The sequence below is a fragment of the Mus musculus genome, chromosome 1 (assembly GCF_000001635.26).
Source record: "Mus musculus strain C57BL/6J chromosome 1, GRCm38.p6 C57BL/6J".
In the NCBI taxonomy this organism is placed as follows: Eukaryota; Metazoa; Chordata; class Mammalia; order Rodentia; family Muridae; genus Mus; species Mus musculus.
In genome coordinates, this window is record NC_000067.6 from 3,421,448 (window position 1) to 3,434,039 (window position 12,592).

Below are 12,592 nucleotides of genomic sequence, written 5' to 3' on the forward strand. Positions count from 1 at the left end.
AGTATAGAACTATACATATTGTTACATGTTTTCCCTGTTAAAGTGACAGCTGGAGGGCAAAGGGATGGTCTTTCTATTAGTTAACCATGACAGGCAACGGTAGAGAAAAATACCATGCATAATTTGCAAATCATGTCCAAACCAGCAGACATAAAAAGGCTTAAGATGCTGAAGAAGGACAACAGGCATCTTTGGCATGTGATATAAATAGCCAATCTCTCTCCCAATTCAGAAACCAAATGGCAAATCCTTACCTTGGAGGGCCTGTAAGCTGTGAGTCTGTACAATAATGCAGAGCTGCAGGACCAATTGTGGAGCACTTTCCAGAAAAGTGGCTAGCAGATGCAGCATGCTCACATCTGCATACTCGTACACCATCTTCCAGTAAAACCGCCACCTGCCGCTCTCCCCACTCTGCCGGCTCCGGATACCTAAGTATATTGTGTGCAAATACCTGAAAGAAGACATAGACACAAGATAGAGATGAGTGACAACTTGAAATTCAAACTCCAAAGTCATTTTCCTTTCGTACATGTAAGCATGCACACAGAACAAGGAATTTGGTCACTTTTATAGCTCAAAGGGAAGTGCCTTTACAAGCATCCACAGTCTTACTAGCTCAGTTCGGGAGATCACAGGCTCCATAAGAGCCCTTTTCAGGAACCCCATTGAATTGCAATATGAAGACATATGAGATGGAATTTTGTAAACACAGGTATCGAAAGGATTTTCTCTTTAAAATTCACCTCCATTTTTTCTTATCAGACCTGTGTGTGTCCAACTGTGGACACAAAATGGCTTTCTCCTAGCACACAGGATCAACTCTTGGGTTTTAACAGCTATGTGCTTATAAACTCCCTAGTGTCTTTGGAAAACTTTTGCATTATTTAAAATGTTCAAGTATATATACCAAAATATAATTAGGCTAATGAACCTACTATGCCTGTCATAAAGATTGGCTAATCATTGATATGTTGCTGGTACCTTTCAAATGTATACTTATTTGTGATATGTATGCATATATATCCATGTGTAAATGCATGTGTTGCCTGTGATAAGGCATATGTTCACACATAGCCAAGAGGTCTGCCATTCTCAATTTTACATTTTAAAAACAGGATCTCTCACTGAACCCAAAGCTTGCTACTTCACCAAGGATTCAGTGAATAATGTCAGGATTTTCTATCTCTGCTCCCTCTTGGATTACAGGTGTATGCCACCATGTCCTGGCATTTTTTTTACATGAGTACTGGGGGTTCAAACTCAGGTTTTTATGCTTATACCACAGGTACTTTATCAATCAACTCATCTCTCTCTACCAGTAAACACAATTTTTATTAAAAAGGAATTTTAAAACCAGTACTATTATCACAAATGAACAATGAGAGATTCTTCATTGATTAAATACTCTGGAGGCAGGAGGCATCTTTTCCTAATTATTGCAATTCTTAACAGTTTATCACACAAGACCCACACTAGAAATTTTATATATATATACATATACATATACATATACATATACATATACATATATTCATACATAGAATATATATATGTGTATATACACATATATATATTCTCTTTTAAACTGAGGGTCCCCTTCCATTCCTTATTTCTTGCATGCATTTCATTGTCTTGAGTTTGACAATTCTCCTGGGTTGCTACATCTACTCCAGTAGTGACTCACGTGACAGGCCTAGAAACCTGGACACAATCCCGAGGTGAAAAGTTCACGGAAACTTAGTCTCCCGGAACCGTGGCATCCCGTAGCACGTATGCTCCAATTTTGTCCTTGCGTGAGTCAGAGTATGGATCTGTCTTCTTTCTTTCAGTATTGTTTTATTATAGGAGTCTCCAAGCAATGACTTGCCAAATGCCTAAGCAAAATTGAACTTTGCTTCCTGACCTTCACCAATGCCCTAGGTAGTCATTGAGCCAACCCTGGGCTTGGAATTCAGTGAGAATGTTGCCTATTCAGTGACATTCCGAATTGCCTCTAGTGTTGTAAGAGACATAGTGAAAGAAATCAGCCATTACTATCTACTACACGGAGTTAGAAATCTCAGGGCAAGCTTAGCAAAGTATACTTAGAATCTTCATTACAGTCAGGTATGGCAGACTACATTGCATATTAGAAGAAAGTTGGTGAGTTATTCTGATAAATGGAGATTCCCTACAGATACTTAAAAGAGAAGCCAAATTACCCCCTTATGCAGAAATTAACAATGACCTAGGAAGAAGGAAGGTTGTGTCTAAGAAGAGTAAATACTTAGAACTATAGATAGCTGAGTCACTCCCATACACAGGAATATACAATGGCCTAGGGGGGAAGATGGACTATACAGTAGACTAGAATTGGAACTATAGCAAGGGCATGAAGCCCTTGCCCCTGGCTTCTAATATTATGCTGACCTTAGGTGGGGCTGCTTTTGATCCCAGTGGTTAACATTGATTTTTATCCCAGTTGGTTCCTGTTAGCTTTTTGTATGCATTCCTCTGTTTTGTGTAAAAGTCACTTATACGACTGGTGCTCCCTTTGAGACAAATTACATTCAGATAGCACACTCCTTTGTGTCCGTGTCTGCCTGTACCTGGAACCCTGATTTCTCCCATGGATTGAGGGGGCCAACTGAGGTCGGTCCACGGCACTGGGTATTATACCCTTAGTATTTTCTTCAAACAAGTAATTAGTGACAGTTTACATAAGATCCAAGTTTGAGCTTCAACGGGTGATGCTCGCTTTCATTAGGAGAAGCACACTGTGACCTGTCTTTCTCTTCTATGATGGATGCTATTACCCAAAACTGGAGCTGCATAGCAGTGACATTTTGAGCAATCACTCCAGGACTTTGGTCATTTGGTTGTCTGAATTTTGCTAGTAGATCCCTGAAGAAAGGAACATAGTGATAGTATTCTTTGAATTTTTAGGTATTTCTAAGGAACAAGCAGTCAATCCTTTTACAATAGACAGGAATAAAGTTTCTCTGGCAATGCCTCCTGTAGCAGGAAATGTAACCTGGCCTGGCTGGCTGTGGAGCCCATTACAGAAAAGAATTTCAGAACAAGTAAGTATGAACAAGTAAGTATGAAGTAAGTATGAACAAAGATGGAGAAAAATACCAAGCAGAGAAAAAGTATACCCTCAGAGGATGTTTGGAGTATGGCTGTAAGAAAAAGATGCACAGAGAAATCTAACAATAGCTACAAACAGGATTTTGTGGCTTTTGCTATAGTTATGTATTTGGTTTATTGTGTGATGTTGGGAATTGAGCCCAGAATCTTGCTTAATCTAGACTAACACTCTATCATCAAATTACATCAAAGCCTAATTTTCTGGGTTTTGAAGTTATATTGTTTAAAGGGTTCAATTTACAAGCAGGTTCAAAGATAAAGCAAAGTTTAAAATTCACTGAAGTTTAAAATTAATTAGGAAATATAAACAGGTGTGTTGTTTCTCGTATAGAATTTAACTTTATAGATGAAATCCTGCTGTGGCTTATGAGGTACACTATTCAGTTGCATGGATGAGAGTGTTGATGTGGATGAAATTAAAACTAAGGCTTTAAGACATACCTTTTGGCTTAGCATGGCTCGTGGGTTGCTTTGAATATTCAGGTTTGAGCTGACCTTCAGGGAGCTGAGCAAGCTGAGTATGGTCTCACTAGCCCTTTAAAACCCTTGGCTTTCAGCTAGTCAGAGACATAAAGGTCATAAGGGTAAGGGATTCTGCCCTTGCCTTTGTCTTATTAGTTTTTTCCCATCTTTGTATTCTTAGGCTTGTACTCCAGTTCTGCAGTGGTTATGCAAGATTGGTGCTCACACAGTCTGCCCAGTGTATAATTAATGGCCCTGCCCTTTTCTGGTGTCACTCTTCCTTGCACACCAATCAACACCATTGGAATTTGGTTCTTGTGATTTTCTTACTCTAGAATTTCATGCCTTTCCATGTTTCTTGTAATCCTGAAATGCTCAAATACCACTCCCTCCCCTGTCCCTTCCCTTCCCACCTATACATAAGTGACTGTTATACTGTTCATGCCTATTGTTTTTATTCATATTTTGACCAGAGGAAAAACAATATTTTTGTGGTTATTCACTGTGTTCATTTTGTATTTCAGAACATGAATTACCAGAGAGTAAAACTGTCAAATGTCTATGTCTGCTTCTCTCTTTAGTTAATTTATATACATTTACTTATTCAGTGAGTTCATACAGGACACATGCAGCACCCATCATTTTTTATTTTTCCCCTGTGTAAATGTTATCCTGCTGGAGAGTTTTCGATAGGAAAAAAAAAAAAGATATCTGACATGGACTTTATCATTGTTCATTGCTTGGAAAACAGAAGTCAGGTGGGTAAAGAAAGAAGCAGAGGCATGGACTTGCACTACTGGAGAAGCCCAGGTGAGAGAAGATGGCAGTGATATTTATAGTTTGATGCTATCTAAGGTGGGGCATATCCTAAAGTCTTCATAAGCAGTATTTGCATTTGGAAGGAGTAAATTAAGACTGTGCTTGTCTTTGAACTTGCACAGAGGACTACTTTATTTCTGGTTCCTACTGGGAGGAAATCATGCATATTCTTGACATTTTGCTACCACAGATTTAAAGGCTGCAAAGAGCTCTCTGGTCTGTGGTTCTCACGAACCAGCACAAGAAACCATTACTCTTCTAATACTGTGACCTCATAGTAAACCTAATACTATTGATAGGGTTCTTCTGGAAGAAGAAAATAAGTATTTGGTGCATTAGAGTTTCATATGTACGAAACATGAAATGGAGCCTCCCAACAACACACAGACAGAATTCTAACATTTAAAAAGCAAGGAGAATGAGCAATGGTATCATATGTCTTGGGAAGTTTTCTTAGATTTTTTTTAATGTGCTAGAATAATACCAAACTTAGTACCTCAACCATTTTATGTGAATATCTCTATGGCATAAATATATTCACACACAAAACCAAGTAATTTCCTATGCTGATTCACAAATAGCTCCTGACTCTGACTCTTACCTCCACTGTCCTTGGCCTTGGGCAACTTCCAATCTTCTTTCTGTCTTTGCAAATCTTTCCAATAGCTACTTAGTATGTTTTAAGTATGCAGTATTTAAGTATACAATATCTGTCCAGTGATTTGTTTACTTAAATTATGTCATAATTAAATTAACATATATTAAATTACAATTAACCACATTAGTTATATCAAATTATATTTTATTAATTCAATATTTAGTTCATCTATTTAAATTAATTTATTAACTTATTATTAATAATATATTAATTACATGGAATGATAATATCCTTAGGCCTCATTCACACTGTGGTGGGTTCCAAATTTCATTTCAGATAGGAAGGTTTTAAATGCATAAATCATGACAATAGACTATTTGATGTGTCATAGCCAACCACAAATGAAATGAGAAAGTATTACCTAATAAGGTCTTGTCTATCGTAGCCTGAAAGTCTTGCCACTATGTGGCAGGAGCAGAGGTGGTCATGTGAAGTACCAAGCTAGGGATACACTTGTATGCTTTATCTTTATTTATCTTTATCTCTATCTATCTTTATCTATCTATCATTATCTTTGTCTTTATCAGACTAAGGACAAGCACAAGTACTCCACTGAAAATGTGCTACATTATATACAACATGATATTATTTTTAGAGCAAGAGGGATTAAAGTTCAAATGCTCAGAGTGTCACTGGAATCACAGTTTATTAGTTTATGGTACCTTTGCAGGAATATTTCCAGGACTTGTTTGAGATATTCAAATCTTCAGACACTTCCGTCACTTACAGAAAGCCTATGCACATCCTCTTCTCTCTGGACATAATTTCTAGATTACTCATAATCCAAATTGAACAGGAAAGAAACAGCAGCCACCTGTGTTGTCTAGCATATAACTTAATGTCAAAAGAGAGGTGTGTACATATTCGGCTCAGATGTGATTTTCTTCTCTTCCACTTTTGATCCACTGTTGATTAAATCCATTCTATTCTTCCTGAGATTCATCATTTAAATATGCCCATTTCTCCTTGTACTCATGACTCCCTTAGATCATTTTCAATACTGAAATGTGCAACTTTTTAAAGTGCTAATGCTCAATTTGGAAGTTTTCTGCTTTGAGGTTAGATTAACAAACATACCTCTGCCATGAATACTGGCCAGAAACAACCAAAATAATGGAGGTGTAAAATATTTTCAGACTATTGCAGGGAGGACTTACAACAATGTTAGTTATGGTTAAATTTCATTTAACATAATTACCAAAGAGCATTATTTAAGAAGGAAAAGAGAAAGTTTTGCCATCAAGAATGAAGTCCTTTTGGACATTAGAACAGATTAAAACACATGTATGTTTCATCATTGCAACTGAGAAATGATCCTTATAATGTCCTCTTTAAAATGTCACTGCATCATCCAGATCTTTGGAAGGAAAATCATAGACAAGGCATTTACCTTCCTTACAGTAAGGCTCATTTTTTTCTCCATTAGGGTTGATCTCATTATTTATTCCACCGGGAAACATGCCAATATATACTGTGTTTTAGGTAGCTAGCACGTAGGATTTGATCAAGTGTTCTATTAGCTTCTGATATATGCATGGCTGAAACAGGAATACCTCTAAAGGTATTATACATTTTCATTCTAATACTGAATTCTCTTTCATTAACTTGTGGCACATTAAGCAATTTAGCTGTTACCAACGGTTATTTTTACTGTCTGCCAAATAAAGTAAAATTTGGCTGAGAAGCTTTAGTTAGACATCATTAATAAACAATGATCCCCAAAAGTGCTATTTTCTTCTGTTGCCTGGCTACAAAGCTTTTTAAGTAGAGGTATGTTTATGATACCTCTATGGCCAGTACAATCATTACTTGCTATCACAAGATGTTCTCCATTGGGCATGGAGGGAACCACAATCACACCTTATATATTGGTGCATGCCTATAGACCCAGTTGTTAAGGAAGCTGAAGGGATAGAGTTTCTGGATCCAAGCCCTCTAATGATTGTGATTATTGGCAGAAATACTTAGCTTTATTTCTAGAAGGTAGCTAGAGAGAAGGTATTCATGATAGAACCTTTGCCTAAGCCTGGTTTGATAGATTTTATGATAAGCAGAGAAAAGACCTTCTCCCATCCTCTCTCTGTTTCTCTGTATCTCTCTTTCACTGTTTCTCTGTGTGTGTAAGCATATGTAGTGTTTTATTCTTTTAAAAATTTAAAATACTTTTCTACCAGTTGTTTAGTACTTTAGATCTATGGCATGTATCATCTTAAATATAACTGAAAATCTCTCAGCCTGGAGTACCTGCCCCATCATGTCTACCATTGGTGAAGTAAGGGGGAGAGATGGGAAGCATGTAAAACTTGGGTTTCTACCAAGTTTCTGGGACCTTGTATGAACTATCTACAAGATGATGGATATTATAGGGATTATTTTGCCAGCAAAGTACCAATTTGCAAATGCTTAGAATTTTAGGACATCTGTGTCCACACTATTTTTAATTTGCCAGATCCTGTCTGTATGGGTCAAGCTATTTAGGTCCAAAGGCAATAACTTTATTTTTTTTAAAGAATATTTTTACTTTCATTAAAATTTAATTCGAATTTTATTAAGTATCCATTTCATTCGTCCATTTTAGGAGAAGAACTTAAAACTCTCTCCAAAATCATATCCTAATTGAGAATGTAAATATAGTATTACTAAAGGACAATGACTAAAGGCTCTTGAGTCTCAACAGAATGGGTTTGAAATAATTCCTTGTGACCAGGAGGGATATCTTGTGAGCATAGTATCCCCTCCTGATATCTTGTGAGCCTATCTTGTGAGCTCATTCCCCATGGAGGTCATCAGCCATCCCCATGTAGTAGACTCAGAAGGAAAAAGGATAAGGTTCTTTCTGCTCTAAGTTCCCATTGGATGACTTAGTCTACAATTTACCATAGTTTTCTTCTTGCCTCATCTCTAGACTCACTAAAATACTGTGAGGCCCAAGATTATCAGTTAGTGATATCAGTTTATCAGGAAGAAAGCATATACGCATGTGCTGACTTTTAGCCTGCTCGCCCGGAAATAGCCCCACATAACATGGCAGAGATTAATTCTAGTTATTTTCCTGTCTTATTTGTGCATTATCTGTGCTCTCAACTGCTGTAATACTCCAGGGACAACTGTCAGACTATAAATGGCTGTATGAATTTGACAAATGGACTGTGAAAAGCAATGTGTTAAACAGTTGAGTTTGGATGATCCCCCATCTGAACACTCTAATTTCCAGAGTATTTGCAGGAAAACCCCAGCCTCGGAGGCTACTTACCAAGGTAGTTACTATAAAGACTTCCACTCCCTGCTCAGATTGTGTCTAAAAACAAAAGTTCAATTTTTTAAATTATTTATTGTTTTAGTAAACATTTTTTAAACATATACTGGAAGATTAGCATTCTTTATATTCTAGGTCTAAAGACAGGTAGCAGCACAAGAAATTATCTTGCATTTTAGGGGGAAAACGAGCAATAAACCAGATAAAACATGGAAGCAAATACTAAGTGCCAATGACGAAATAAGTCAGGAGTCGAGTAAGGAGTGTCAAAGTACTTGCTGGTTTACATACAGGCCTTGGGAAATTCAATGAAAAAATGTAGTCTGTTGAAATCTAAAGAGGTAGAAAAAGCAAGCCCTTGTCATTTGAAGCCCAGGAACAGTTGTTCTAGAACAGTTTCCTCCAAAATTGAAACATTCCTTCCTGCTGGCAAGCTCCTTAAGCAGGAAAATAAGCAACTCAATAGATTGAGGAAGTTCCTGAAACTGAGCAGATTCATAAGGAGCCTTCTGGCCAGAGAAAGCAACAATAGCTGAGAGTCTCACTTAGACCTATAGAGAAAGCTGTAAAATAAGCCAAGCTGCAGAGAAGATTCTAAGACAAGACCAGCTGCCTGGAGAAAGGGAATCTGGTTGAGTTACCTGAAAGAGGTTTTGGCTAACTGAGTCACTTAAAAGAGACAATCTGTTGAACTGCCTGCAGGATGTGCATTGTGCTCCAGATGCCCAGATTCTGTGAGTTATCACCTATGCTGGAGCAGGCTTTGGTGATATGGTTGTCTTTGAGTCACTGCTACTCGTTTAAGTAAGCCCTCATCTATTTTCCTGTTATTAATCCCAGTAAAACTCAGGGCTCACCAAGTTGGACTTTGGTGATGCTGTTCTTTGGTTGTTGTGGGCTCCCACCTTTGAGTAGATACATGTGTGTGGCATCTCCCCAGGAAAAGTTTCATCACATAACAATATGAAACAGTTTCAGGATTTGAAAAGCCAAGGAGAAGACAGGGTCCTTATTTCATAAAAACCTGCATCATTTGCATGGAAAACAGATATAGGGAAGCAAACGTACATTTCCAGACAACCATTGTGGTATTGAGACAGGTGCTAAGTATTATTTACTCCTGGATATCAGCATGGGGAACGGCATGTTGGGTCTCTAAAATTTGTTCTGAGATACTTGAAAATGTGTTACCATTAGCTGAGCTATTTATGTAAGCAGATGAAAGGCCTAAAGTTTAAACATTTTGCACTTGAAATTTCTCCTAAATACTGAAGTAGATATTTGGAGTGAGTAGGTAGATGTCAGAGTTTGGGCATAACATTTAATCTAAGGGGTAGTTATATTCAGATATTGGAGCACTTATAAGACAAAACAATATAGTCACATTTATACATCCACCATAAATAAATTTAATGTATTTTCTTAGTGAAAGATGGCATGGTGACACCAATGAAGATAGCTTTACCATTATGTCTAATTTTATTGTCAACTTGCTACAAGTTACAGTCAGTTGAGTAGGAAGCCTCAACTGAAAAACTGACCTGATTGCCTTCATTGATGCAGGATGATCCAATCCCACTACTTCCTTGAATGGAATGACATTTGGATAGATATCTTATATACAAATCATTATACTAATTAATATAGGTTTCTAGAAGCACACACAATAGTGCATTTTCTCCCTCTGGACCCAAGTATTTCAAATGTGCCACTCACATTTTCAGTGCAGTGCTCAAAACATCAAAGCATTTCCCAGTCCTGTCATTGTATCTTGATTCCTCAGATTTTCTAGTACCAGGTCTACTATCAGTGGTATCCCATGGCACTGAGGTGTGGGTTTCATCCATGCAGAATTCTTTCCATGGCTTCTGCATGCTTACAGTTCTTCTTATGGATGGCTTGATTCACATAAAGCCCAAGAACATCCCCGTAACTTAGCTCAAGTTTTTCCAACTTCTGTCCACTCTACAGGGATTATAATCTCTGAAGTTTTTGTTATATTTCCATAGCACATGGAAACATTCTTAATGCTTGATGATTTCTAATTAATGGATAGAAAAGAGACTTTGTTGTGAATGCTGACTCTGATCCATTGCAAGCAACATTGCTGAGGATTCTGGGGTAGCTACTGAGTTCTCTGGGACAGGTGAGTGACATGGCCCATGGATGAGCAATGAGCTAGTGCAACAAGATTTTTTTTTGGTTTTGGTTTTTCATGTCAGGGTTTCTCTGTGTATCCCTGGCTCTCCTGGAACTCATTCTGTAGACCAGGCTGGCCTCGAACTCAGAAATTCGCCTGCCTCTGCCTCCCAAGTGCTGGGATTAAAGGCATGTGCCACCAACACCTGGCAACAAGATTTTGCTTTGAGTTACTTTTTTGGAATTTTGTCTTAACTGTCTCATTACATTGACATTAAAGTAGCAATACAATGGCTTTCCCTCTCCTTTATGTCTACTAAGTCTAAATCTTGAATGAATAATCAAAATTTAAAGCTTCAATATGAAATTTAAATGTATACACATGCACTCATGGGCACATACATATGTACAGTATAACAAACAACTTAGCAACTATGTAAGTGGAGTGGAAATTACACTTCTATTGGTTGTCTGATCACAGTTACTTATATGAACAATGGAATATAAAAAGGTTTTAAATTTTTCTTTTTTCTTTTATCTGCTATTCAGATTTCTGTGAGTATTGTCTTTCCTTTTGTGTCAGATGTTCTTTACTATCAACTAGTACCTGCTGAATGATTTTCTTTAGGTTCACAAAATAAATCAAGAACAGGATGTGAATATGAATTCTTTTAGGGTACAATCTGAACAGTCCCTGTCTCTTACGATTTGTTTTCCATTGTACTGAGGAGTCAATTCATCACCATCAATTAAGACTTGCTTTTGTCTTATAGATGATAAAGGAAATCCACTAGATCTAGTGGTAGATGGTTTTGGTTAATAAAAAAAAAAAAAAAACAGCAAAAATCTAACACACATATATTTTTCCTGAACGTCTGTTGCAAATTTTTGAAAACTGATTCATGATGATGTGTTAAATATTAAAATTAATGTAAGATTAATTTAAATTTATAGGGCAGCTTTTCTTAATTTACTGTCTAGCACACAATTTTTAGCAAGCTTTATAAATAACAAAGACTGCCTACATCCTTCTGTTGTTTCACTGTGGCCCAGTATATTAAAGTTTAACTTGCTAAAATTTTTAAAAATTATCATATACCATGCAGCTCATACGTAGCCATCAATTTCACACAGAATAGCAACTACAGGGAGCTCCCAGGACTCTTCTGAGCAATATATAGATCCTGATAGTCTCAAGGTTTGCTATGCTACTTAGCTTTCTAGATGAATACATGTGATCAAGCATTGAAAATCCACAATAACATTCTACCTAACACAGAGACAGAGGAAATTCTTCCCTTGTTTCATTATCAGTCTTCTCGGGAGTATGATGAAGGCACTATAATCTAGTTCCTCTGATTTATAAAGAGCCATCAACATGGAAAAATTAGGTCATATATGAAGGTCATAGTAAACAGGAAGCTCATGCTACCTCCACATAGCCAGACCCAATTCCTTGGCTTGCTGAACTTTCAAACTCATGCTGTCAGTTCAGGAAAATGTATATTACTCTTCCCAAAATGGACATTTGACTGTCTATTAAAATTGTATTTGGGTGCAAAAATTATGTTCCTAACCTGACTGTGATACACTGGATAGTTTAGAGGCAACTTTCAAGTACTGATTCAGGAAGGAAAAGCTGGAACTATGCTATGAGACACAATACCAAGTTATTTCCTAGTTAGTGGACTCATGTTGAGCGCAACGTTATGTGAAGCAACTTTAAGTACCATCTGAGGAATTTAGCTTTGGAATTGATAACAATCCAGGATGATTTTTCTAAGTCAAACTACTTAGTGTATTACATCATAATTTTTGCTGTATTATACCAGGCTTCTCAACATCTCTTCCCCATCTATTGAAACCATTTACAAAGTTTTACAAAGATATAATCTAACAGCATGCTGTTCTCTTCTCTTATGTTTGTTCGAGAACTTCTTAGAAACAAGGTAAAAACACCAAGATGTTAACTCAGTACTGACTAGTGAGGATAAAAGAGTCATTTTCCTCTTCTTCTCTCTGCTGTGTGTATGCTCGGTTTCCCATGGTGATGACCAGGTGGGTTGTGCACTGTAAGCTGACTGTCACTCCCCACATTTCCTCTCCTCCTACTCTCTGAAACACTA

At 37.2% G+C, this 12,592-nt stretch overlaps 1 protein-coding gene across 3 annotated transcripts in view; it reads right to left on the reverse strand.

Moving 5' to 3' along the window:
- Xkr4 (X-linked Kx blood group related 4) overlaps positions 1 to 12,592 on the reverse strand; it is a 472,216-nt gene that overhangs the window by 221,715 nt on the left and 237,909 nt on the right. For all 3 annotated transcript variants that reach the window (XM_006495550.4, NM_001011874.1, XM_011238395.3), the window contains exon 2: positions 255 to 454. In XM_006495550.4, coding sequence (XP_006495613.1) covers positions 255 to 454 — 200 coding nt within the window. The remainder of the gene's footprint in view (positions 1 to 254; positions 455 to 12,592) is intronic.